The sequence below is a fragment of the Pipistrellus hanaki genome, assembly GCF_964339955.1.
Source record: "Pipistrellus hanaki genome assembly, chromosome: 1".
Lineage (NCBI taxonomy): Eukaryota > Metazoa > Chordata > Mammalia > Chiroptera > Vespertilionidae > Pipistrellus > Pipistrellus hanaki.
The window spans coordinates 35,573,780-35,597,055 of NC_140503.1; the positions used below are offsets into that span (position 1 = coordinate 35,573,780).

The 23,276-nt window shown below is 40.6% G+C and overlaps 1 protein-coding gene across 2 annotated transcripts; it reads right to left on the bottom strand.

The window, feature by feature from the left end:
* Positions 1-8,148: 8,148 nt before the first annotated feature.
* On the bottom strand, positions 8,149-22,896 carry MAPK1IP1L (mitogen-activated protein kinase 1 interacting protein 1 like). Of its 2 annotated transcripts, none has more exons than XM_084877577.1 (4): positions 22,875-22,896; positions 14,333-14,354; positions 12,984-13,679; positions 8,149-11,618 (listed from the first exon to the last, which is right to left on the bottom strand). In XM_084877577.1, exons 2-4 carry the CDS (start codon positions 14,348-14,350, stop codon positions 11,607-11,609), a joined length of 726 nt encoding a protein of 241 aa, XP_084733703.1. In that variant the 5' UTR covers positions 14,351-14,354; positions 22,875-22,896; the 3' UTR covers positions 8,149-11,606. The 2 variants fall into 2 exon arrangements, with proteins under 2 accessions (XP_084733703.1, XP_084733702.1); XM_084877576.1 differs by lacking the exon at positions 22,875-22,896 and adding an exon at positions 22,478-22,691.
* Positions 22,897-23,276: the final 380 nt, after the last annotated feature.

A 23,276-nucleotide genomic window follows, 5' to 3' on the forward strand; every position in this document is an offset into this window, starting at 1 on the left:
TCATCTGTTGAGTGCTTATCAATCAATTAAGTGCTTTACATGGATTACTCCATTTAATTCTCAAAACCCTATGAAGCTGAGAATTATCCTTATCTCCATTTTATGGAAGAAGAAATGAGGGCACAAAAAGGTTAAGTTCATGAGAAAGTAGGGTTTCAGTTGTTTGTATGGAAAATAATACAATAATCAATCAATACAAGAATAAACCTTTTTGTGTACTCACAACTGAAAACCTACTTTTGCCCCACGCTCTACCTGGTGAGTGGTAGACCCAGTATTTACACAAAGCTGGTCAGCTCCAGAACCTGTGCTCTTCACCACTGCACCCCCCTAAGCTGCACTCCAATGCCTTTTCCTCCTACCTGGTATCACCGAGGAACATGCCATCCTGTGTCTGTGGGACTCAGTATTCTATGATTCTCCTTGTGCTGGCCCAACACAAAGCCTTACACAATGGAAGGTTTTACAATAGCCTCTGCACGTCTAGCGCTGGGGGTGGCTTGCTGGATTTATGTTGCAATTGCGCTTTTTCACAAAAAAATCTCTTGGAGCCGTTGTCAGGCTTCACACTGGACTCAGTGGCCCTCTGCGCAGACCCTGTATGCTTACCACTGTTTGTTTGCTGAAGCAACCAAGAGCTTCACTGTAGCATGAAGGAAATCACACAGACTCTAGGCACGACTGTTAGATGCCTCAGGATCTGTCACCACTAAGTTAGGCCTTTCTCAGAGAGCCTGGGTGAAACTGGGGTTTCCTTTCCATATTAGGTGCTCAGATGCCATTGGCTTTTAGAAAAACATGTGGCTTATACGTACAAGAGTATTACATGTTTTTGGAGTTAAATAAATACCATGAATACTCATGTATAGCCACCCCCCTCAACAGAATATTATCAAACTGTACCAAGTCCTCTAGGTCCCCCTCCCCCATTGCATCCCTCCTCCAGTCCCTGTTGAGCAATGCAATATGCTTTTATTATATGAGAGTTATGAATAGAGAGTGATGATTTTTGGATAAATAAGTCAGGTGTGATTCCTTAGTCCTTGTTATGAAAGGTGCTAAAAGCAAATGCATATTCAAATTTAGGGTATTTTGAGGTTTCACTGTCTATTCAAACTCATGTTTTCAGTGAGCTGTTTCGGATTCTAACTTCACAAACCCTGCAGCATAACGGAGTACCGAGAACAGCTGTGTCACAAAATGTGGTCCATGTGCAAAATGAATTTTTGCCATTTGGGGGACAGGCACTTGCATGGCAACGGCTGTTGGAATGTTAAGCTGACAGGGTGCTACAGATGGTGAGGAGCTGCAGGAGGGAAGAGGGAGTACCCCTTTAAGCCAGCAACAAAGAAGAAGTGTTTCCTAGGACGTGCGAGAAACGAGAAACGGGTGTAACTATGTAAAAGGACTTGGCTGTGGTAGTAGGCATCCTCCTACACAGCCTGGTGAGAACTCGTGTGCAAACTCAATCAGCCTCTAATCCTTAGAGGAGAGCTACAGGTCTTAGTGTTAAAAAACGTGCCCCAACCCAGCCGGCGTGGCTCAGTGATTAAGTGTAGACCAGGAGGTCACAGTCCGATTTCCGGTCAGGGCACAGGCCCGGGCTGCAGTCTCCATCCCCAGTGTGGGGTGTGCAGGCAGCTGATCCATGATTCTCTCTCATCATTGATATTTCTATCCCTCTCTCCCCTCTGAAATCAAATATATATATATATTAAAAGTGCCCCAAACTATTGAGAACTAGTACTTCAACCAATAGGTATTTCTGAAGCGGTTTAACACATTTCTGTCACTTACTCCTGCCACGAATGCACCCATGAAACAATTTCCCTGTCTCCTCCCCACCACCGTTACTGTGATTTAGAAAGTACTGTCTGGAGGAAATAAAACGCAATTCCACCATAGATGTGGTAATGTTTGTATGCAGCAGTTGAAAGAACCCCCCCTTCCTCAACAACAAAAAACCGCTGGAAATAATTTCAATGTTACTCAGTTCATGAGAGGATTAAGTTAGGGGAAAAATTGGAACCTTTAAGGGAAATTGCTTTCAGAACTGGGGGAGAAGAGACACAGGTCACGAGGCAGAAACTGCTGGCGAGATGCCCAGAAAAGTAGGAAACCTTATTCCCCTCTCTCCTTCTCTAAAGAGCTTCGCTATCCCCACAGAAAGCCGGGCTTCCTGTCGGACTGAAATGTGCTCCCTTCTAGCTTTGGGATTTGCTGAGGGCCATGCAGCTGCAATGAAGTGACTTGGATGCAGTGTAAATAATACCCAATAATATGCTGGTGTGTGAATCAAAGTTCAACTTCGAGGCGAAGACATGATTTTCAGGACAAGTTTCTTTTCTCAGGAATTAAGCACAAAAAGATCTTCCCTCGTATTTTTTATTATAGTTAGAACAACCATATAATTTACCCTTCAAACCAGGACACTTTTGAGAATGCATTGTGTGTGCTATTAATAACTACGCCTGAACAACATAAACCGAATCGTTCCAAGCAAACTGGAATATCTGACCACTTACAGTGCAAAGTTGGTGTTCAATAAATGCTCATGTATTATCATGTTGTGTAACTTTCAGCTCTCAAACTTGACAAACTGAAAGAAAAAAAAAGGAACATTTTTATAGATACTATTCAATGTGTGTTCTTTTTGTTATGCTAATACACTAAAGAGACCCATTTGTCTAGGGAAGGAAGAAGGTTCCATTTTCCTGTGGTACTTTGAGCAATATTATCTGTGTTACAGACAATAAATGAGCGCAGGAAGCTAGTCAGTTGTACCAAATCATTGCAGAGCTGTGCTCAGAGCTCACAACTCTGCCCCTCCCATCCCCAGCAATTGTGCTGCTCACAGAATCATGAAGCTTGCCATCTAGAACGTGATGGGATTTCTATTACAGATTCCCCCCAGGTGGAGAGGGGTTGCCAGCTTTCAAATAAGCTGTCTTGTGAAGGTCTTGGCTGGGTAGCTCAGTTGGTTAAGAGCATCATCCTGATACGCCAAGGTGATGGGTTCCATCCCCAGTCAGAGCACCTTTAAGAAGCAACCAGTGAATGTATGAACAAGTGGAACGACAGATCGATGTCTCTCACTCTCCCTTCCTCTCTCTCTCAAATCAATGAAAAAAATCTCGTTTGTAAAGAGGTTTTTCCTAGTTCACATTACTATACTCCTTTTCATACCACTTCTATAAAAAGCTCAACTACAAGTCCTGATCGTTAGTCACGTACTTTGGTCTTTTTTTTGGTAAAGCTTTCTTTGGGTATTCAAGGGATCCAGGTATTAAGCGTAGTACTTGGGATTTTTGTGTGTTACGGTAACTAAGCAACAGTGGAGATGTTTTAATTTAGCATGTCCTGTATTGGCAAGCTTAAAAAAGAAGTCAGGCCATACTTGGCAGAAACTCCCTTGGATTCCCCCACCCTCTATACAGTTTCTGTACATCTTGGCTGCTCATCCACTGCTCACAGAGACCTCTCTGTTTCAGCCACTGGGATAGGCTTGCCCGAGTCTCTCCCCTGCAGGGCAGCTGGACACCCAAGGTCTTCAGTAATTGGCAGGACTGGAACGAACTGGTGGCCTGATCATTCAGTAGCTTTTACTACTCTCACACCCATATCCTACATCTACTCGTAACTGCTACCCCTTGGACATTATTTGCTTTTGCTTAAGAAAATATAACTAAGCCCTTAGTTTAAGAACTCTGCCAAACTACTAAACTGGAAGGACATACATCTCAAAAATAAGCACTAGCTTTTTAAAGTGAATATCCATTAAAATCCATTCAGTGACAAAATGTGTGAGAACGTTTACTACAAAATGTCCAATAAGTGTTAGATGGACATGACCTTCCAGGTGTAATTTTGGAAACAGAACTACAGCACTAAGGCAGCCATGGCAGGAACATAGAATACCGAGAACCCGTTCTTAGGAAAGCAGCACTCTGCAGTGTAGTGGTTATAGCAAAAATTTTGATACCCAATTGCACACAAGGTTCTGTTCCATAACATATGACCTACGTGTTATCTATAGCTTAGCCTTAGTTTCATCATCTGCAAATTGGGGATTAGAATTATCCTTGTCTTAGAGGTTTGTTGGCTTAATCAAGATTGTTCTGGGGTTAGTAGTGTCAACTAGACTTATTTCCGTCTCCTCCTGGAGTGCATCTCAAAGGCAGGAATGTTAAAAATGGATGTAAAGTATACCTAAGGGCTCTCATTATTAGCCACCAGGACATGGAGCTGTAAGAACAAGGACAGTACCTGACGCTCAATTTAACCTGGCCTGAGTTTAACTGGTTTTATCTTAGCACTTTCCCAAAGCTTTGGAACCTCCTCTCTTCAGTGGTGTCTTAAGAGGACAAGTACAAGTCAGGATGTCTGATGGATGAGAGAAGGCAAGGATCTAGACTGGTAATCAAGGAACTGCATAAAAAGGGTATTAGAAGCTTGAGCAGCCGAAACTGGTTTGGCTCAGTGGATAGAGCGTCGGCCTGCGGACTGAGAGGTCCCGAGCCAAGGTTATGTACCTTGGTTGCGGGCACATTCCCAGTAGGGGGTGTGCAGGAGGCAGATGACCGATGATTCTCTCTCATCAATGTTTCTAACTCTCTATCCCTCTCTCTTCCTCTCTGTAAGAAATCAATAAAATATATTAAAAAAAAAAAAAAAAAAAAAAAGCTTGAGCAAAATATAATCTAGTGAAAAAGTCCTAAATATTTATGACTAAAGAGCTGGTGCCATCGTTTATGTAGTATGACCATGGGAATTTACTTAACCTCTATAATGGTTTCTTTTTATTTTAGGGAAAAGAATATTTTTAAAATCTAAGTAAGTTTTAAGGATTGCTAGTCAAAATAACCATTTTAAAATGTCTAACATAAAACATGACAATAGCAAAAAACATTAATTTTCCTCATTTCTTATGTGACATTAACATTTTAAGCATGGCTTAGAATTCTGGATGGCCTAAGATTCTATTATACTTGTGAATCTGTGATTAAGATTTTAGCAAATCTCAACTAGGAGACATCATTATCTATTTTTAAAATTTAAAAGCAGCAACCTTTTGTCTCTCCAAACAACTTATCTCTAAGTGCTATAGAGCAAATGTGTATCCCACCAAATTCATGTTGAAGCACTAACCCACAATGTGATGGGACTGGGAGATGGAGCCTTTGGGAGGTAGTTAGAACAGGTGACGAGAATGGGGCCCTTATGATGGGATTAGTGCCCTTTTGATAGACACCAGAGAGTTTAACAGAAGGCTCCCCCACTTCCCAGCCTCCAGAACTATGAGAAAGAAATTGCTCTTGATTAAGCCACCCAGTCTGATATTTTGTTATGGCAGCCCCAGTTGACTAATACAGTAGGTAAAATAAAGTGGAAGAACAGACCTGGCTAGGTAGCACAGCTGGTTAGAGGGTTGTGCTGATATGTTACGGTGTCGGGTTTGATCCTTGGTCTGTGCACATGAGTTAACCAATAAATGCATAAGTACGTAAGTGAAACAACAAATCAATGTTTCTCTCTAAAACCAATAAAAATAAAGTGGGAGAATGGGATTGCTCTAGAGAAAGCAGGGAGCAGAGAGGAAATGTTTTACCTGCTGGGTCCCCTCCTCAGCTGGAGCCCCAGGTTACCACAAAGCACAGTATAAAAACTAATTGTTTAATGCAACAGCATAAAAACCTGCCCAAATATGAATGATGTCCAAATGCTACAGACACAAACTAGGAGATGGCCCAAATTCTCTTCTGGTATTGAAATTCTATAGTACTGTCTTATTGAAAATAAACAAACATGCTAATAGTTAGGATTCTATATTGCTTTACAGATTTGTTGCAAAAGGGTGCTAAGTTTTAGTATGGCGGTAACAAAAGAAGCTTCTTGGGCCTTGGCTGCTGTGGCTCAGCTGGTTGAAGAGTTGTCCTTTATACCGAAAGGTTGTGGGTTCAATTCCTGATTAGGGCACATACCTAGGTTGTGGGGCACTTATGAAGGCAACCAATGCTCTCTCTCACATCCATGTTTCTTTCTCTCTCCCTCCCTCTCTCTCTAAACCAATAAGCATGTCCTTGGGTGAAGATTAAAAAACAAACACCAAACCTACTTGGGTCAGGTACCTAGGAAAAGCTTATTAAAGCAATGTCATTTCACTTTGGGGGGAAAAACTGTCTTTCCCAAGTGGTCTTATATCTCATAGCTTCTAGGGGATATGAAATAAGACATCAAATGCAATTTAAAAAATTATAGCTGCATTTTGTCCAATTATAAGGCAAAAAGCAAAACTCCCTTTCCAAAGTAGAACATACTACAAATTATTCATTCATTCACAGCCCATTCACACTGGGGTTAAAGAATGGCTAGTAACCCCACACTCCATCCGTGGAAAAGAAATGGCAAACTATACCAAGTTTAACAATGTGATCCTCACTAATGGCATAGCAGTTAGGGAAAGAGCAAAACTGTCTTTCATAAAAGAAAGTGGGGGTGGTGGCAGCCGGAGTAGATAGGGAAGGTCCCCTAACTTTGTATATAAATAACTTGGCTACAAAGAACAGCTGAGGAAATCCTCACAGTGGCACAAGTTGCTAAAAAGAGGGTTTGTGGAGGAAGGGTTGTTCCCAGAGAGCCTATATAAATGCCTCAGTGAATGCAGGTCACAAACACAGGGGTGTCAGGCCCTTTGTCTTTCTTTATGTCAACAAATTTGCAGTCAATTAGGCTCTGGACTTGTTCGGGGAAGCCCAGAATTGGGCCTAAGAATAAAATACATGGAAAAACTGTGAAGCCATGAAAATACTTTTTTTTTTTTTTTTTTTTTTTTTAAGTTTTCAGGTATAATACACAAAAGCAAAAAAGTTTATCTTTAAAAATATCAAATATCACATCCATTGTCTAGTCCTAATTATAATTACTTCTTAAAGCAACATTTGTCTTTGTTTACAAATACAGCAGCAGGTGATAAAACCTAACGTCTCAAACACATTGCTTACAGGTCATAATACAAATGTATATGTCTCAAATCACATTCTACGCAGTTTAACTTAAAATGCATAGACAATTATTGTACATACATTAAATTTGTCATTAAGTCAATGAAAAAAATAATATCAAGAAAAAAAATACAGAAACCCTTTAGAGAGCACAAAGAAACCAAGTTTACTTAATGGCAACAAATCAGTATCTGCTCATCAATGGCAGGCAGTGCAAGTGCCTTCATCCAGGGGAAAGTGAGGAGGAAAAACATCCCATTATTTTGCATGCTTGAAAAGTTATACTGACAAAACCATCATTTTGGAAAACATTAACTTCTTCAAAAGGAAAAAAAAAAAAAAAAGTAGAGCATACGTTGCTCTTTAAAATGCCCCAAGGCTGGTCTATAATTTCCACCAGCAGGAATACCAAAATAGGTTGATGTAGGTTAACTAACGGGCATACTAATGAATTCTGGAATGCCACCCCTAGACTGGGACCCTCAAGGACAGGCATTCGCTTTCATCTCTGTATCTCTGCATCTGGCAAAGCACCTGGATCACAGACATTGAAGTGTCTGTTGGATGAATGCAGTTCTCAGAAATAGTCTACTGCCAGAAGATTGCATTTCTTTAATACTGATCATTTTATTGGCATTTTTGTTTTACTTGGTAGAATTCTGAAAATAAAGTGTCTTCATACTAAATATTGCTTTATTAGGATTATAGTCTTCCCTGAAAGCCGCTCACCACTTTCTATGTATAGCGAAGTACGTCAGCATGATTCATCTGAATTTAGCCTTCTGCTTTTCAAAAACATTAACACTGGAAGGTCTGTGCTCAGGTTTAATTCCCAGGATTTATAGCTGTGGCACTTAAATAAAGCCAGCACTAGATTTTTCAGGGTAAGGAAGGAAGACATGGCACTAATCATTTACAAGTGTAGGCAACTGATTGATAGGCAAACTAGGCACAGTGTTTTATTGAAACTTTGAGAACTATGTTCACCTACACAAAACTTCAAAAGCTGTACATCTGAGTACAATAGGTAGCACTAATTATTTATGAGGTAAAATATGGGCCCAACTGACTTCTTTCCCAGAAAATATTCTAATATTCCATTGCAGTGGAATGACAGACCAAGGCCAAAAATACACCCCTTTTCTTCTCTGTTCTATTACTGTTATCTACTCAAAACAATAAGCAGGAAAGTGGGCTAAGAAGGGAGGAAGCCCTTGGGTAATTAATGTCTGGCTGCTTTTTCCAGCTGAGAGCCATGGACTGCAGTGATCTCACCAGGCACAAGCTCCTGCGAATATACTTTGAACACACCAAGACATGCAGACAGCATCACGGAGCTGAGCCCCCAGAGTGGGCCCAGTGAGCAGCCAACTCAGATGGAAACAGAAGAGACAGAAGTCAGCTCTCATGGGTCCCTGACTGCAGGCGATTTTTCTAAAGAGGAGGAACTGTCTTCCCAGATGTTCAGCTTTACTGGGGCCATGGCTCTGATCAGGGAGCTGGAGGAGAGGGACCATGGGAGAGCTCAAGGAGATTAAAGAGCAAGGGCCAAGGGCCAGGCTGGCTTGAGCTCTCCGAGATGACCGAGCAGCCAGACTATGATTGGGAAGCCTTTGTGAATAAGGCAGACCAAACACTTCTCACCCCTGAGGCAAGAAAGAGCCTCAGTGACTGCAAATATAGATTGCTTGGTTAAAAAAAGAAAAAGTTTTGTCTGTCCCTGCATAACCAATATATAGCTTTAAATAAAACAGGGCTGAGGAGTCAGAGCTGCAAGAAGCCATCCTCAAGCATGAACAGGTGTCAGGCCGAGTCCAGCAAAGACAAGTCAAGATATTAAACTTCTTTGAGGCTCCTTGATTCTTGAAAACTGAATGTGTAGCTATAAGGTCCAAAGTTTAATTTTTCATTGTCATTTTTTAGGTTCAACATTTCAAAGTCTAACATTTGAACTCCAGAAACACTATTCTTAAACACATCTCAGCTATCTCCATCAAATTTATTTTTAAAATTCTTTCTCTTCAAGTCCAAATGCCAGCATATTCTATAGTTCACATTCCCTTCAGACTAACAAGTAGTCTTCTATAAACTCATCTTAGCCTAGCATGACTTATTTTTGAAAGCAAATTATTCTTTTGTAAAAAGAAAGCTTCCTTAGATGCTTCCCCCACTGAAATGTCTGCTTTTCTTAACTACACCCTGAACCTAAAAATACTTTTTGCCCAGAGTACCTTTGAGAATTGAGAACCTCTCCCTCGATTTGAGAAATGATCCTCTGAAGAACTGCAAATATAGAAGCAAATTCTGTTCCCTTTGATTTCCATTAAAAAAATTTTTTTTTTTAAATTCCGTTGAAAAGTTTTGGAAAGCAAAGATTAAAATACAGTATTGTCTAGGGCACAGTGTGGGTCACTAGCAAAGTTAATAAACTTATTGGGAATAGTAATTCCAAAGCTTGTATTCATCATGGTCTTTCAAATCCTTTAACAAAAGATTTTCACCAAAAATAAACGGGCTCCTCAATTAGACTCCCGAACTTGCTACCTCTTCTTCATTTAGTCAAACATCATCCTTTCTAGTATGACATTAATTATCCCATCTTAAGCCAGAGCTGTCAACTTAATCCTAGTACAGGACAACCAAAATAAGCATAAGGAGTGATATATTTGCTGCCACCTCATTTTTCCTCACTTTATGCCTCCAGTTAGCTGACAGGACACTGACTGGATAATTTAAGACAGGGCACTCTAAGGCTACCTGCCTTGTGAATTGGAGGCTACCTTGACAACAGAGTCCCAAAGTGTTGTAAATAGCTGCTACTTGGCCTTGCAGTGAGGTGAAAGATAAAAAGACCATTTGTGCCACTATGTAAGAACTATCTAACAACATTCACCAGTCTGAAAATATCTAAACAAATTAGTTTCAATTCTGTAAGCTTGAATCTATCTTCTACTTTAAAGGGAGGTTTAAACACTGAAATTTTCCTCCCAAAGGTGACCATCTTGGTTTTGTAAAAGGAGGTAGCTATCAAATCATTAAATTGGCAGCATTTGACATTCTCCACATTTTAACTATCAGAAAAACAAACTACTAAGTATTTCTAAGCAAAAACAAGAGTTCTAGCATAAATCTGCTTATATTAATGAAGAAATCAACAATACATTTTCGAAACCCAATGGATATATTAAAAGTTTCAAAATGTTACTTCATGAAAAACATGATCAGTTCTATCCCAAAATTAAGAATCTGATTTAAAAGATAAGGTGCCAAGAAACTACTCAGACTGTTTTGGTGGTTACAAACAACACTTATTTAAGTAATACAATCACACTTCTTTAAACTCAATTGCAGAGATCTACACTTTATTATTTTCACTGTTAAGAGTAAATGGCACTTAATTCAACCTATTTACCTGTCAACAAATACAGAACTGAACTGTTTAGCTTTAAGCACTTTACAAACAGATCCAGGAAACTATGCAAGAGACAATGACATAGCTTAACCAGATTCTGACAGATCGTATTTTGATCAACTTGTACAAAGAGAACAGTCATGCCTGTGTGACTAAGGTTCTTTAAACATAATGGCTACATGTGTTTATAACAGCCCCGAGGGTGTGCCAGTTTTCAGTGTCAGGGAGGAATAAAGGATGTGCTCCTAAAAAACCGAGGAAGAAGGGGCTATAAGGGACTGGGTGGAAGAGTGATTTGTGGGAATACAATTACTTGTCCTTATGAAGCAACTCCTAAGATTGCTTCTACTGTGAGGTTCAAGACAAAGGAGAGAATTATTTCCTTCCTTGAGCTCTTCTCAAAGCAGTATGGACACCTCAAATCTATTCTAAAGCAATAGAGATCACCAATGCTTTAGGAGTATAATTTACATACATGCTTGCCTGCAATAAAAAGAAATTTCCATACAAATGGCAGATTTAAGAGCTGTCTGACCCATTTGGTTAAAAGTAAAACAAATCAGGTGAAATTCAAAACAAAAGCTTTCACTAAAATTTCAAGGATAAAAATTAATATTTCCTAATAAACTCAACATCTGATATTAATTACTGCCAGTTTAAAAATGTATATTGAAAGTATAACCTCAAGAGGACTATGTTTGTTTATTCTATGGATAGAGCAGCACAAGATGTTGAAAGGCATAATTTTTTAAACCATGACAACATTTTTCAAAGTGTGTTCATTTAAGGAAAAAGTGATTATAGAAAAATACTTGAAATAGTTTGCCAATGAGGTTGCAGGTTCTAACAATAATCCACACATCATCTTAGATTTTTAAATTTGTAGTTTCATAGTTTAAACAAATCCAAAATTTGTTTTAAACAAATTCTATCAAAGAGCTATTCAATAAACTTATTTTCACTTTCCATAAAAACTGAGTAAGAATCACATTTGAATGATTTACATTTTTATCTGATTGTATCCATCTGATATATTATACATCCAAGAACAAGAGGCAGATATCTTCTGAGAGGAGCAGTTGTTGTTCTTTCATGAATGCCCTCTAATAGTGAAACCAGCAATTTTTATATATGCATTCATGTGCATACATATGTACTTCAAAAAGCAAAGCGTCATCTCTTCATCCATTAACTTAATGGTAAGACTGCAATAGAAAAAAAAAAAAAAAAAAAAAAAAGTAAACCTCTAGATTTTGTAAATGGAGTTTAACTCCTGGCTATGGCTTAAACTTATTGCTTATTAAATCCAAATAGCAAGCTATCCCACTAATTTTGGCATACAATTTACAAAAATAAATTTTTACAGCGAATATTAGCAAATAGTTAAAATAATGAAAGGAGGCTTTGGAGTTACTTAACTAAGATTTTCTTCCTTTACAGTTGAGGTAGATGTTTAGTTAATCTAGTTGCATATTTGATTTTTTTGTTAAAATAGATTTCCCCCTCCTCAGGGAGCATCCTGACTGTGTTTGAATACTCACTTAGCTTACTTCATGGGAGAAGTGGGCTGTTTCTCTATTTGGTCATATGCCCAAGACAGGCTCCTCGACTAAGATGTCAACAATACTCCAGCTTGGCTGACAGTAGAGTATAAAGCATTACACATACTGACAATTTATAACAGTGGTAGGACCTTGAACTAAATGCTAAGAATCTAACAAAACTTTGGCTAAAAAACACTACAAAAAGTTGTACCAAAGTTTCAGCAATGTTACATATTCACTGCCCTGGATGATCTAAAAATATACCTCTAGTAACCAACCGTTTCTTCCGTCTGCTTGTAACAGAATAGTTTGTGCATAAATGTTATACAAAAATAAATATAATGAGCTCTGGCCAGGTAGCTCAGTTGGTTAGAGCATCATCCCAATGTACCAAGGTTGTGGGTTTGATCCCGGTTCAGGGCACATACAAGAATCAATCAATGAATGTATAAATAAGTGGAACAATAAATTGATGTTTCTCTCTCTCAAAAAAAAAGACTCAATTAAAAATATATGTAATAAAACTATATACCACTGATTCATCATCTAAAAAAAGAAGCTGGACTTATTTTGAAGCTTTTGTTAACAACTACACTACTAAAAGTGAGTACAGATAAAATATAGTATTGAGTGTCAACAACCGGAAAAAAAAGATCTACCTCTGTATCAAGCCAGCAAGGCTGAGATTGCTATTATTAAACTGTGCTTTGGTGAGATACTATATTATTGAGAAATGTTTTTTAAAAGTCTAATGTAATGCATCTCTCACTTTACCTCAAAAATGCCTTTGAGGACCTTTAGAAAATTTTTCTTTTCATTTTTAATACTGGGAATAACATAATTGTGTTTTTATCTTTTTAAATGCTTTACCTGAAATTTGAAATTTACTCTACACATACCTACCCACCATTTTTTAAGAAAGTTTAAAAAGCTTTCTAATCCTCCATCACAAACTGGAGACAAGTAATCTTTTAGTTGTGCGTATGTAACTATTAGTGCACATTGAATAACAAATTAAACACTCACATGGGGGCCACCAGGCATTGGTGGAGCACCAGAAGGTCCTGAAGGCACTTGAAAAGGATTGTTGGGTGTGGAATAGAGTCCTGGTGTGGGATACGATCCTCCAGGGGCAGGATATGGTGCTGGTGGTCCCCAGGCTCCTGGTGGAACAGTGCCCCATGGAACAGGTGGTGCTGCCCCGGGTGCCTGGGGAGGAGGTGGTGTGGGATATGGCCCTGGATATGGCATATTAGGGGTAGGATACTGCCCTCCCATTCCTGGTGCCCAAGGTCCAGAAGACATGGATCCCCATGGACCTAAAGGACCAGCTGGATCGGTGGGAGCACCATATGGTCGCGGAAGCTCTGGAAAGGGCATATTTGGTGTAGGATATGGCCCTGTGGGGCCAGGACCTGGCACAGTTGGGGCTGGATAAGGACCACCAGGAGGGGGGCATGATGGTCCGGAAGGAGGAAAGGGTCCTGGAGGTCCTGGAGGTGGTCCAGTGGGAGGCACAGAGGGATACATTCCTGTTGGCGCTGATCCGAAAGGCACAGTAGACGGTGTTGCACTCGGTGGGAGTCCAGATGGCACAGCAGGTGGAGCGCTTGGGTTATTCCAAGAGGTGGAACCTGGCCAGCTTTGAGGAGGTTGGCTAGGTTTTTTATTGCTCACAGCAGAAGTTTTGGCAGGGGAGTGGTCAGGTAGCGCATCTGCCAACTGCAATACAAAAAAGGCATGTCTTACCGATCTTATTTAGGAATAAGTCACGCCAAACATGATTGTAAGACTCTATAACATCTTCAAAAGCAAAGCTGTTCAGTTTAAAAACAATTCATTTAATACAAAACTTGAGGGGTTATCCTGAATATCAACTTTGCATTGCAAAATTCTCAAAGAAGCTCGTTTTCTAAATACAACTAATTAACACACTATAGATCTGAATTCCACTTTACCTCAAACAAGTTACATACTTTCTCTGAAAGTTAGCTTCCTCAAAAATAGTTTTAGGGTTAATTTGAGGCTTAAATGAGATAATTTATGTAATGCAGTTAACACAGTGCCTGGCATTTAATTTTTAATGAACGCTGGCTATTATTAATAATGAGGTTAAAAGAGAACAGAATAGAATATTTAGAAATTCTTTACTTAAGGATTCATATAGAATTCAAAATATATTTTCAAACGTTATATGTAAGTAAATTAAGGCAAATAACCTATCAAAATCACATACCACCACCATCCCTGATCCACCAAAACCCAAGAATCACAGAAAGCATCTCTTTTAAATGGAAAGAATTATGCCCCACTATTAGGACTATGTTGTTTTCTTAAGAGCTAAAAACTTGTAAAGAATAAGTGCATCAACTTACCGAAAATTCATCAGACATTTTCCTAAAATCAAAAAGAGAGGAAGAAAAAGAAAGGAAGAAGGAATATTTCAAAACCAGTGCTTACTATTTCTTATATATTCTTTAAGGAATTTTCTATGCATATATTACTTTTACTTAAATGGAATCTTATTCATTCATGTAAGGGGTTTTACTTTATATAGGAAACATTTCTGTAACAATTCATACAGCTCTATCAACTTCATCCGTTTTTACTGCCTGCACATCATATGAAAGTGATCCATAATTTAGCTGACACACTCATGTTGGTGATAGTTTAGGTTTGCTTGCATTTTGTGTTTGAGATATAGTGAACATGTCTAAATATATATATTTTTGCTCACTCGTGAGTGAGATCTATCACCAGGAAAAAGTACTTGAAGTAAAATTTCCAGTCAACGGGTAGTTATCTAAATTCCATCTCAAAAGTCTATGCCAATTTTAAAGTCCCTTGCCCATTTACACTGCCTACCTTTCCCTTCTAACTCTTCTTCTTCACTGGATATTAAATTTATAAAAATTGTTTCGATTATAGTAGACTAAAATTGGCATATTACTTTAACTTAGACTTAAGTAGAAAGTAGAGCATCTTTTAAATTTAATATTCATTTATACTTCTTTTTCTGTAAATCTGCTCATGTCCTTAGACCACTTTTATCAATTTATTTAATTTGAAATAAATGAACATTTAATAAAATGCAAGGATCTTTTAAATGTTAGGTCAACAGTGTCCAAGATACAGAACATTTCCCTTACTTGAGAAGGTTTACTCATGCTCCTTTCTAATTAACTCCCCTTCTACCCAGCAATCACTTTCTTAGTTTTTGCTTGTTCTTAGACTTCATATCCTATCTAATGAAGAGGTAATATGCAAACTGACAGTCATTCCAACACACAACATGGCCACTCCCATGTGGTCAAAGATAGCCACCCCCATGTGAACCACCACAAGATGGCTGACAGGAGAGGGCAGTTGGGGGCGATCAGACCTGAAGGGAAGGGGACTTAGGGGTGACCAGGCCGGCAGAGGAGGGCAGTTGGGGGCAACCAGGCCTGCAGGAGAGGGCAGTTAGGGGAGACCAGGCCTGCAGGGGAGGATAGTTGGGAGTGACCAGGCCTTCAAGGGAGGATACTTGGGGCGGGGAGGAGGATGGACCAGGTCGGCAGGGGAGGGCAGTTGGGGGTGACCAGACTGGCAGGGGAGGGCAGTTGAGGGCAACCAGACTGGCAGGGGAGGGCAGTTAGGGGTGACCAAGCTGGCAAGGGAGAGCAGTTAGGGGTGACTGGGCCAGCAGGGAAGGGCTGTTGGGGGGGGGGGGGGGGCCGGGGGAGAGGAAGACCAGGCATGCAGGGGAGGATAGTTAGGGGCAACCAGGCTGGCAGGGGAGGAAAGGGCCCCACTGGGATTGGGCCTAAATGGGCAGTAGGACATTCCTCAAGGGGTACCATATTGGGGAGGGTGCAGGCTAGGCTGAGGGACAGCTCCCTCTCCCCCCCATGCACAAATTTCATGCACCGGGCCTCTAGTAAATAGAGTAAGACTGTATGTAGTCTTTTGCCTTTGATAATTTTACTAAGTAGTATACATCTTTCTTTTAAAAAAAAAAAAAAAGCTTTGTAAGATAATAAGGAAATTAGCTAGCTCTGTCTGCCATACATGAGACAAAAAGAATTTATCCTGAGTTCCTTTTATCTGTAAATCCTTTAAATGGTATATTTAGGCTCTACAAATACTTTTAATTTTGTGTAGTCAAACTTATGAATTTTCAACTACATGCAGCTTCTGTCTTATAAAGGCCTTACCTACTCCAAGTTTAAAAAAAAATGTCACCAGCCCTGGCAGGTGTGGCTCAGTTGATTGGAGCACTGTCTTGTCACTGGAAAGTATTGGATTCAGTCCTAGTTAGGCACATACCTAAGTTGCAGGTTCCATCCCCAGTCAGGTGTGTATGGGAGGCAATGAATTGAGGTATCTCTCTCACATCATTGTTTCTCTCCCCCAACTATCCCCCTAAAATGTCACCTATGCTTTCTTACTGTATTTTTATAATTTAAGTTGTTTAAACTTTTTGTTCTTCCCAACAATAATTATGAAATAATCTATCTTTTCTCAACTTACTTGACAACCTTAACACATTCTACTGTTATTAACAACTAATTAGCCCTGGTCAGGTAGCTCAGTTGATTAGAACATCATCATCCTGGTATTCTAAGGTTGTGGGTTCAATCCCTTGTCAGGGCATATATAAGAATCAACCAATGAATGCATAAATAAGTGGAACAACAAATCAATGCCCTCCCTTCTCTCTCTCTAAAAGCAATCAATTAAAAAAAAACACCTCTAAACCAATATTTATTGGACATCCATGGAACAGGCACCATGCTAAGGGCATAATCTCATTTAACAGCCTCAGAGCCCCACAAATGCAAATTCTATTACCATCCTGTTTACAGCTGAGGAAAAAGAGGCTTAACAAGTTAACTTATTTAAGGTAACTTATTAAAGTAACCAGTAAGAGAAGGGGTTCAAACCCAGGTACAGTCTGATTCCAGAACCAAGCCTCTTTACCAACAGGCCGCCATCATTTCCCACAGGTATTGTGGACTCTATTCTTTTCTACTTATCTGCACCATAAAACCCTATCTTAATTATGGAATCTTTAATTTTTAATACATTTTCATGTCAGTTGCCCTACTATTACTGTCCCTTTTTCCAAAATTTCCTCAATATTTTCATATTTACCTTTCCCTGGTCATTTTGTAAAGAAAAAAATTCTGAAAAGTATGTTGGGTGTTCTGGTTGGAACTGCATTGAATTTACAGATTACTTCAGGGGACACTGATATATTTAAAATATCATATCTTCTCATTGAAGAACAAGGTATGTTTTCTTAGTTTCCATAACTGTCATTTATCATCACTCAGTAGTTTAAAAAAATGTCTCCTACACATTTCTTTATGAGATAAATATCTAACTGGTAAACTTTTTCTTGTGGTTATAAAACTGCCTCTTTTATTTCACTGTATTTTCTAATTGATTGTTCATACATTGGAAAGGCTTTTTAAAATCAGTGTATTACTTTTGTAAGCAGTGAATTATTGAATTATTTTATTCTTTAAAGTTTCTCAGTTAATTACCTGGATTTCCAGATAGAGAATTATGGCATTTGCAAAAAATAATTTTACGTTCTGTTTTCCATATTTATAGCTCTTTTCTTTTTTGCATCAACTAGGACTTAAAACAACAAAGAAATGTTAAATAGTGAGAGTAAGCAAGTAAGTTTTGTCCCCAAATCTCCTGGGACTGCATCTAATGTTTAAGTTAATTCTCATTTTTAGTTTGAGATTAAGTAAATTAATTAATTAATTTTGTTTGGAATTTAAAAGATCTTTTGGCATCTAATAAGTTATCTTATTGTTTCCCTCTGACCCAATCAACAGTTATTTATATATATGTGTGTGTGTATATAGACACACACACACACACACACACACACACACACACACACACGTATTTTGCTTAATACTGAGCCCATCCTTGAGTTCTTAAAGAGTTTTATTAAATATGATTTGGTTATCATAAGAATGATGAAGAAACAGAACATGAGGCCTACTGATTCACAACTGTGATAAATTTGCTTTTTGCTCAGGATACGAAAAAACACACCTTGAATGTATAGCAAATATAGTTATCCATTCATTCCTAAGTTACAGTTTGTTTTATACTAAAAGCCACTTGCACAATAGTAAATTCTTAGGACTAACACCTGAAGAAACTTATCAGCGAATGACAAGTTTAAAGTCCACATAAGACTAACATGCTTTTCAAACAGGTAAGTCTTGCTGAAACAGAAAATGGTTCTGTATCAAAGTTCACATTAATTTTGGAGCAAAGAACTAACAAAGCAACCAATTCCATTTCATATGGTCTTGCTGTTCAGATTTTTAGAATTATTTGTTTCCCTTAGATTTTGAAAAACTTTTATACATAATATAAAGTTAATTAGTCATAGAATTCTATCAAAATGTTATCCCATAAATAGACTCACAATTCTTTCAAAAAAATTTTTTTACTTTCTACTTCTGTATATATTTTTTAAATTAAATTATTATCTGTGTACATATCTTACCATTGCCCCCCCCCCCCCATGTCTTTCAAAATTTTAAATCAAAATCAAATCCTGGAAGGCAGAGGAAGCTCTAGAATCATATCATTAAAATAATGAAGCCCTGACAAAAGGAATTAGAAGTAGGTCACTTTCTGTTCTACATCACTGCACAGGAAAAAGTGACCTGCTCTCCATACATAGAATGAACAGTGTTCATGTTAATTGGAAACATTCCAATGTACATTCTGGAATAATTTCATCATAAAAAGGTAAAAAAACAAAATCAAGCAGGGCATCAGTGTCTCAATATGAGAAATGTTGCAGAAAGTTTAAAAAATTAAATTTTTCTAAACGATTCCAAAACATATGGATTACGCTAATTAAGATGAGGTAAATTCGACCTTAAAATGGCAAAAACAAAAAAGAAAGGCTTATAATCAAGATTTTCATTTTTTCTTCTTCTTGGAATAATCCTAAGCTATTTCCTCCAAAACTCTCACTACCACTATGGCAAGATATCTACATCAACTGAAAAATAATCATTTACATTTATGAGCCGTGAGAATAGTGATTTTAAAATAGAGTATGAAATGTCTTTTAACATACACTAGAAAAGTAAAGCATTTCTGTAATTTCTCTGGCCTTTAGGGTAAAAAAGGTAATTCAATCAAAGGAAGGCTTAAGGAAGTTGAACTCCATAAATTGCTATTGACTACTACACAAGAAATATTTCAAAAGGCCACCAAACTGTGATGGAGAAAACAGTTTGGGACTACTCAGTTATAAAAACTGGACATCAATCCTGGAATTTATTTTAAAGAAGTTGCTTATCTTTTTTTTTTTTTTTTTTAATTGATTTTAGAGAGGAAGGAAGGGGAAAGAGTGGGAGGGAGACAATGGGGGGGGGGGGGGGAGAGAGAGAGAGAGAGAGAGAGAGAGAGAGAGAGAGGGAGAGAGAGAGAGAAACAGACAGACAGACAGACACAGACATTAATCTGTTATCTCCAGCAGGCAAACAGACCATATGGAACCTGCAAACTAGGCATGTGCCCTAACCGGGAACTGAACCCACCACCCTCTGGTGCACCGGAGGATGCTCCAACTAACCAAGCCACACCCACCAGGACTGGACATCAACCCTTTTAACTGAATCTTTTGACAAAGGCAAGCTTAATCAGAGCCCATGTTTTCATCTGCGAAAGTTATAATTTCCACTGCTTCACAGACAATTATAAGTAACATTTAACAATCAATAGTGTTTATTAAAATGCTCTTCCTATCAAGATAAATCAGGACTTTTGGTATGATCTGTTTAGTTGGGGGGGGGGGGGGATGATAATAATATGTTAAATTAAATATATAAATTTTGACTTAAATATATGACAGTTTTTAGTATTAGTTTTTTAGCTATCCTACATTTGGGCAACTGAAGAAGTTGGGAATTTGTAAGTTTTTGATCATTTTAAACTTTTTAAAAACAATTTTAAAAAATCTGCCAAAACCAGTTTGGCTCAGTGGATGGAGTGTCGGCCTTCGGACTGAAAGGACCCAGGTTCGATTCCGGTCAAGGGCATGTACATTGGTTGTGGGCACATCCCTGGTGGGGGGTGTGCAGGAGGCAGCTGGTCAATGTTTCTCTCTCATCGATGTTTCTGGCGCTCTATCCCTCTCCCTTCCTCTCTGTAAAAAAATCAATATATCTTAAAATAATTTCCCCAACAACCTCCTGTTAGCCGTATTGTCTACTTTTATTCAGCTTCTTCTTGGAACACATGTGCTAGGCACTGTATTGTATGAAATGCTTCAGGAGTTCAGTCTGGTGCTTGAACATTACCTGGGGTGCTAAGCACAGGGCACTAAGAGGGTACTTCAAAGAACTGTAATGGAATGAAGGAAGGGAGGACCTGGGGAGGAACTCAGGCAAGCAGTGCCTCTGCAGTCTGAAGAACAATGAATAGGGGATGGTGGGATAGGCTTAGGGAAAGGAGAGCAGTTTGGGCAGAGGCTGAGGCATGTAAGAAAGGATCTGTGGGTAGTGTTAGCAGGTATGATGGGTTGGAATACAGAAAGGGGAGGGATATGAAAGTCTTAGCAGAGGGCCTTTAGACCAAGGTTTGACTGTCTCAGTCTGGGTCAGCTTACTTGAATGAATGAACCGCAGTTTCTTCCGCTGTAAAGAACTGGCTAGTAATGCCAGAGGCTAAATGGGACTCATAAATCAAGTGCCTATAATAGTGGTAGAAAAATACTGAGGGGCAACAGATATATTCTCTTGTCTTCCTTTACACACAGGCATATAGCATATAGGCATATGGCTAAGAGTAAAGGCTACAAGTATGCCTGACTAGAACACAGCTCTTCATTGGCTGGCTCTGAACTGGATGAACTCTCCAAATCTCAGATGTAAAAGGAGACGGGAATAGTATCCACCTTACAGATCTGCAAACAAATCTCTTGGGCACTGGCTGGCATAGAGCAAAAACTCAACAAGTGTTGTTCTCTTTTACAGTCACGACCATCGATCCATTAACGTTTATATCCAGTTCTCAACGCAGAAACCTCTGAAATGGAAAGAGGTGCCTCTCAAGTTTGGCATAAAACTTATTTGGTGGTAAAATCTGACCTGAGGCTATTTACAGTTTCCATTAACAAACACCTATGGCTGCACAAATATTAATTAATGCTGCATTAGGGGATGCTGCCTCAACCCCACTGGGGTGGTGGTGGTGGTGATGGTGTTATGTCTGTGCCCATTACCATGTTTCTAAAATCTACAGGTGAAAATTACAATATTTCTGAACTTCAAAACACACCGGGCCTCAGGATCTCGATGAAACCGGTTTGGCTCAGCGGATAGAGTTTCGGCCTGAGGACTCAAGGGTCCCAGGTTCGATTCTGGTCAAGGGCATGTACCTTGGTTGCAGGCACATCCCCAGTAGGGAGTGTGCAGGAGGCAGCTGATCGATGTTCCTCTCATCGACGTTTCTAACTCTCTATCCCTCTCCCTTTCTCTCTGTAAAAAAAAAAAAAATCAATAAAATTTATATATTTAAGAAAAAGGGTCTCTGTTCCTCCAGGAGAGAGGAAAAGCACGCGGCCAACATCCCAACACTCGCAGCTCAACCTCAAGTTCCTGAGACAAACTCCCTTTGAATGGGAGGGCCCGCGACGCCAGGAGCAAGGAAAAGTTGTTCCTCCTGCGCAACGAACCCTCCGGAACAAAGAACTTCGGGAAGGTTTTTGAAGACAACTCCGCCTCTAATAAGAGTTCAGGCCTTTAAAAACCACCAGGTGTGCGAGTCTTTCTTTAGTAGCAACGCCTTCAAAAAAAATTTCCCCCCCGGTCTGGTGCGTATGGTTTGATGCTCGACATTAGAATTCTTTATATAGTAAAAGCACTCACTACTCCTGGTTTTCAAAACGGAAAATGGTCAGCCATTTGTAAGCTACCATGCCTAGGAAGCGCTCCTAAATAGCAACACCTTACACAACTCCGGGGTTTCCGATGGGCATTTCACAGAACGTATCTGCCAGCAGCGCCTCCAGGGAGCAGGGCCGGGACAGCGTCACACGGCGGGGAGTCTTACACTAGGGTCAGAGATTGCCCCAAGAATTTGTTCGGACCCAGCTCTTCCCTTTTATTAGGAATTAAACGAAAGGGGTGTGGGGGCCCGGGGCGCGCGGTGGCGGCCCCGGGAACAAAGGGAGGGAGACCGGCCGGGGAACCGGAGCGAACCGGCCGCGGAGCGGGTCGCCCGGCCGGCCAGGCGCGGGGGGAAGGGCCGGCCGCTCCCGCCCACCCCGCCCCGTACCGGCCCGGCCTGAGTCAGGCGCGGAGACACCCGAGGGCGCGACCTCCCGTCTCCGACGCCTCCTCCGGGGCCCCGAGGAAGAGCCTGGAAAAACACGCTCAGCCCCGGAAGAGCGCCTCCAGCCGCTCCGCCACGGCGCCGGCCGCCCGCCCGGGCGCGCTCCCTCGCCGCCTCCCCGGCCCCTGTTAGCGCCGAAGCAGCCTCACCCGGCAGATCCGAGCCCGCGGCGAGGTCCGGGAGCAGCGATGGGCCCGAGGAGGCCGAGAGCTGAGGAACCAGGCGCAGCCCGACTGACGGCGGCGGCGACCACGGCACCAGCGGCGGAAGCACCAGCACCGGCGGCAGCGGCAGCACCAACAGCGCGCGGCTCCTCCTGGCGCCGGAACAGGAAGCGCCGGCGCCGCCGCGCGCCCCGCCCCCGCGGGCGCTCCTCCCTCCCCTCGGGCGGGCCCGCGCGCGCCCCCTGCAGGCCGTCGGCGGCGCTGCGGCCCGGCCGGCCCTCTGGCGCGGCTGCTTCTCCCGCGCTCGCTCCCGGGCGAGCGACTCTTCTCTCCCGGGAACGGCTGGAAAGTTCCTCCGGTTCCCGGAGTTCCGAGCACTCACTCAGAGGAAGCGACCGTGGCTGGTGACGTCGGGGCGGCCTGGCGGAAATGCCTAACTTGTTCCCGGAATGGCTCGTGGGCAGGTCTGGATTCCCTGCGCTGGGCGGGTTTTACAGCACCGGAAGCGCGCTCTGTGGCCCCAAGCCCGGGAGCACGAACCTTAATCTGGCCCTAACGGGAGACCTAAAGGAACACGGGAATCTGCCAGTCATGATGCCACAATTACATGTTGTGCAAACTATGTACATATACTTTACATGTAAAAACATGCTTTTTGCATCCTTGTGTAAGCTGTTAAGTGGGTCAACGGATGGACATTTTACTAAAAACTTTTTTTATTTTATTGATTTTAGAGAAACACCAATTTGTTGTCCCACTTATTTATGTATTCATTGGTTGATTT